At 41.0% G+C, this 3494-nt stretch overlaps 1 protein-coding gene across 1 annotated transcript; it reads right to left on the bottom strand.

Annotated features, from left to right (window-relative positions):
- Nucleotides 1-415: 415 nt before the first annotated feature.
- On the bottom strand, nucleotides 416-2668 carry SARC_03197 (hypothetical protein; the record flags this gene model as incomplete). Its single annotated transcript, XM_014303027.1, has 4 exons — nucleotides 416-508; nucleotides 923-990; nucleotides 1352-1501; nucleotides 2569-2668. The coding sequence occupies 4 exons, from the start codon at nucleotides 2666-2668 to the stop codon at nucleotides 416-418; spliced, it is 411 nt and encodes a 136-aa protein (XP_014158502.1).
- Nucleotides 2669-3494: the final 826 nt, after the last annotated feature.

The raw sequence follows: 3494 nt of genomic DNA on the forward strand, positions 1-3494 counted from the left end.
GAAATGCACAATACGCACACACACATACACACAGACACACACAAACACAGACATAGACACAGACACAGACACAGACACACCGACACACAGATTTCGTATATATATATATATATATATATAGATATATAGATATATATATATATATATAAATATATATATAAATATACATGTATATATACATATATATATATATAGACATAAATCGAATACGAAGGCCTTCGGGCTTGCTGTGTGATCAATGGAGCGAGTTTATGGAATGAACGAAGCCCTCAAGCACACAGGATGTGAGATCCTTATCGGTTCGTGGTAGGTAATAGAGAAAAGCAGGGAACTTTGATTCACGAGACTTCTACTGCACCCTAAGACGCTACACTTCTACCTGACTCTAGAATCATTTGGTGATGTCCATACTTTTCTACTTAACTACATCCAATAAAGGTGGTAGGATGATGGGGCCTGCATCTCCCGGCCCAGTCATAGATATGGGCACGGGTAGATGAATTGCAAGCTGTACAGCAGATGTTATATTCACTTGTTGCAGGACTTATCTCCTACCCAACATTACGTGATGTTTAATACAGTACGCCAACATTGATCATCTCATCCATATCAAATGCAGAAAATATATAATAATATATATTCACACACGCCATGCATACCTACGAAACAATGCTTCGCACAAACACAAACAAGTCCATAGCCACACGTACGCTCACACACACACACACACCAGGGGTATCTAAACAACGACCATCTACACAAACACAGACAAGTCCACTTCTACACAAACACAAACAAGTCCATTTCTACATAACACAGACACGTCCATAGCTACATATGCACTCACACATCTACGGCATGTCTATACATTGATATACCCAACACAGGCAGTCTTATGCGTAGCAAATAAATATGCACATACAGTGCTCTCGTGAGCAGGAGCGTCTGTAGCACTCGTCTGCGGAGAGTTGGGCTTCTTGTTGGCCGTAGCTGCATGTGGGAGTGGGTGGCTTACCAGCGGTTAGTATGGCAGCACAGCGCGATATTAGGGCTATGGCTCCTATGACCCTATTTCCGACTTAGGTGCACAGACACAGTCCATATGGCTCGATGGCCCTATCTCTGACTTAGCTTCGTTCACCGAACATCGGGTTTAGAAGCACTCACGCGTCAAACACATACACACATGAACGTGTAGCTTTATGTGTCAATAACTACTATCGTCTGCTCAATGCAGATTGTTCCGACGATACACCTACTTATACGTACCTACTACCACCTACACACACACACCTACACATACACACACATACACCTACACATACACACACCCACACATACACACACATACGTATTTCAGCCCTGACTTGGCCTTCTTTTTGGATGCGCTCCTTCTCCTGCAGGGCCACTTCTGGGTGATCGGAGGTGCCTCCCATGCTATCACCCTTCCCACTGAAGGCTATGTAGAACTTAGGACCGAAGATGAAGCACAGAAACCCCACTGCATGCGTGTACGTGTGTTTCGTGTTTAGGAAGCGAGCGTAGTCTGACTGTAAGCCTTAGAGGTACCACTGCATGCGTGTACGTGTGTGCTATGTTTAGATCACAGGTGTACTGACTGTACACTTCAGAGGTACGGTTCATGCCCTTGCCCTACGCACTGTCCGCCATGGTAGTTATTAGGGCTCTGGTGCAAGCAGAGAGGAAGACAAATGGGACAGAAGACACAGCACAGAAACCCTACCACTTGTTTAATCACTGGTTTGAAATTATATACAGATGAGGCTGGTGTTACATGTGTAATATTGAGTATGTATGGTCAATAGTTGCTCCCCCAGGTCTTATGTCTACACTACACCATTGGGAAAATAATTCATACGACACCATTGGGAATATATTTCATACTACACCATTGGAAATATAATTCATACTACACCATTGGGAATATAATTCATACTGCACTATTGGGAATATAATTCATACTACACCATTGGAAATATAATTCATACTACACCATTGGGAATATAATTTATACTACACCATTGGGAATATATTTCATACTACACCATTGGGAATATGACGCAAACAATTCTTTCTGACACGTCGTGCGACACACGACTGGCGAGTCTCGATGAGTGCAGACAAAACCCTAAAATCCTTGGTATCCTACACCGATGAACGACCTCTTCCGTCACGTTAAACTGAGAGATCTGCTAATAAGTATAGAAGTGCCGTACTGACACACACTTATCGCGTGTGACGGTCGTTTGGATATGAACGCAGATCGCCGAATACGTTCATATACATGTTCGGTTGAGAGGCTCGGAATAGAACAAGACAGGTTACAAAGTGGACAATTCCGAACCTACGACACTTATACGTACACTAGTGCACGTGTATAATCCACATGGCTATATCCTGTGATACGATATATATATATATATATATATATATATATATATATAATAATAATAAATATATACATACATATACATTATATATATATATATATATATATATACAATTTATGAGTGCAGTATTCGCAGAGATATATTCCGTGCTACGTACCTGAAATTGCACATCCGGTGAACGCTAAGATCACGGTGTGAAGGTTACTCGACACATCGCCTATCAGCGCCACAGTCCGGAGTACAAACCAGATGGTCATGTTATATACACTCACACCCACCCACTACGTATATAGCCATTGAGAAGTGAGTACGTATATAGAAATTGAGAAGTGAGTACAATTATGGCAATTGAGAAGCGAGAACGTATATAGCAATTGAGAAGTGAGTACGAATATAGCAATTGAGAAGTGAGTACGAATATAGCAATTGAGAAGTGAGTACGTATATAGCAATTGAGAAGTGAGTACGTATATAGCAATTGAGAAGTGAGTACATATATAGCAATTGAGAAGTGCGAAGGACAGGAAACAAAAACTTCTCCGCGTGGTGATCACGTATCAACGACTAGCAGCCCATCATCTTTGGTCAAGAGGAGAAGAGATAGGAGTTCAAGGGCCCCATTGTTATACCAAATATACACAACAGCAATGCGGCTACCAATCTTACGTGGCGGTGTATGCATAGGGACACCACCCGGCCACACCCCACGTGCACAAAACAACACACACGTAAGGGTGACAGAAACAAAGGATATAAGTAGAATAAGTGGTATGAGTGAGCCTGGTGATAGACTTAGATAGTCTGCATATCTCATACTCATGGAGGGAAGCGCTCGAATTGTCTGAACCAGGCTAAAATATGATAGATTGGTCGGGTAATAAGTGAAGGCGAACTACTATGTGGACCTGATAGCTAGGGCCGTAGAATATATATATATATATATTTGTATATATATACAATATGTATACAATATATATATATATGTATATATGTATATGTATATATACACAACAAATACACCCACATATATATATATATATATACACGTTCACACACACACATATATATATACACACACACACA

The sequence above is a fragment of the Sphaeroforma arctica genome, assembly GCF_001186125.1.
Source record: "Sphaeroforma arctica JP610 unplaced genomic scaffold supercont1.157, whole genome shotgun sequence".
Classification (NCBI taxonomy): Eukaryota; class Ichthyosporea; order Ichthyophonida; genus Sphaeroforma; species Sphaeroforma arctica.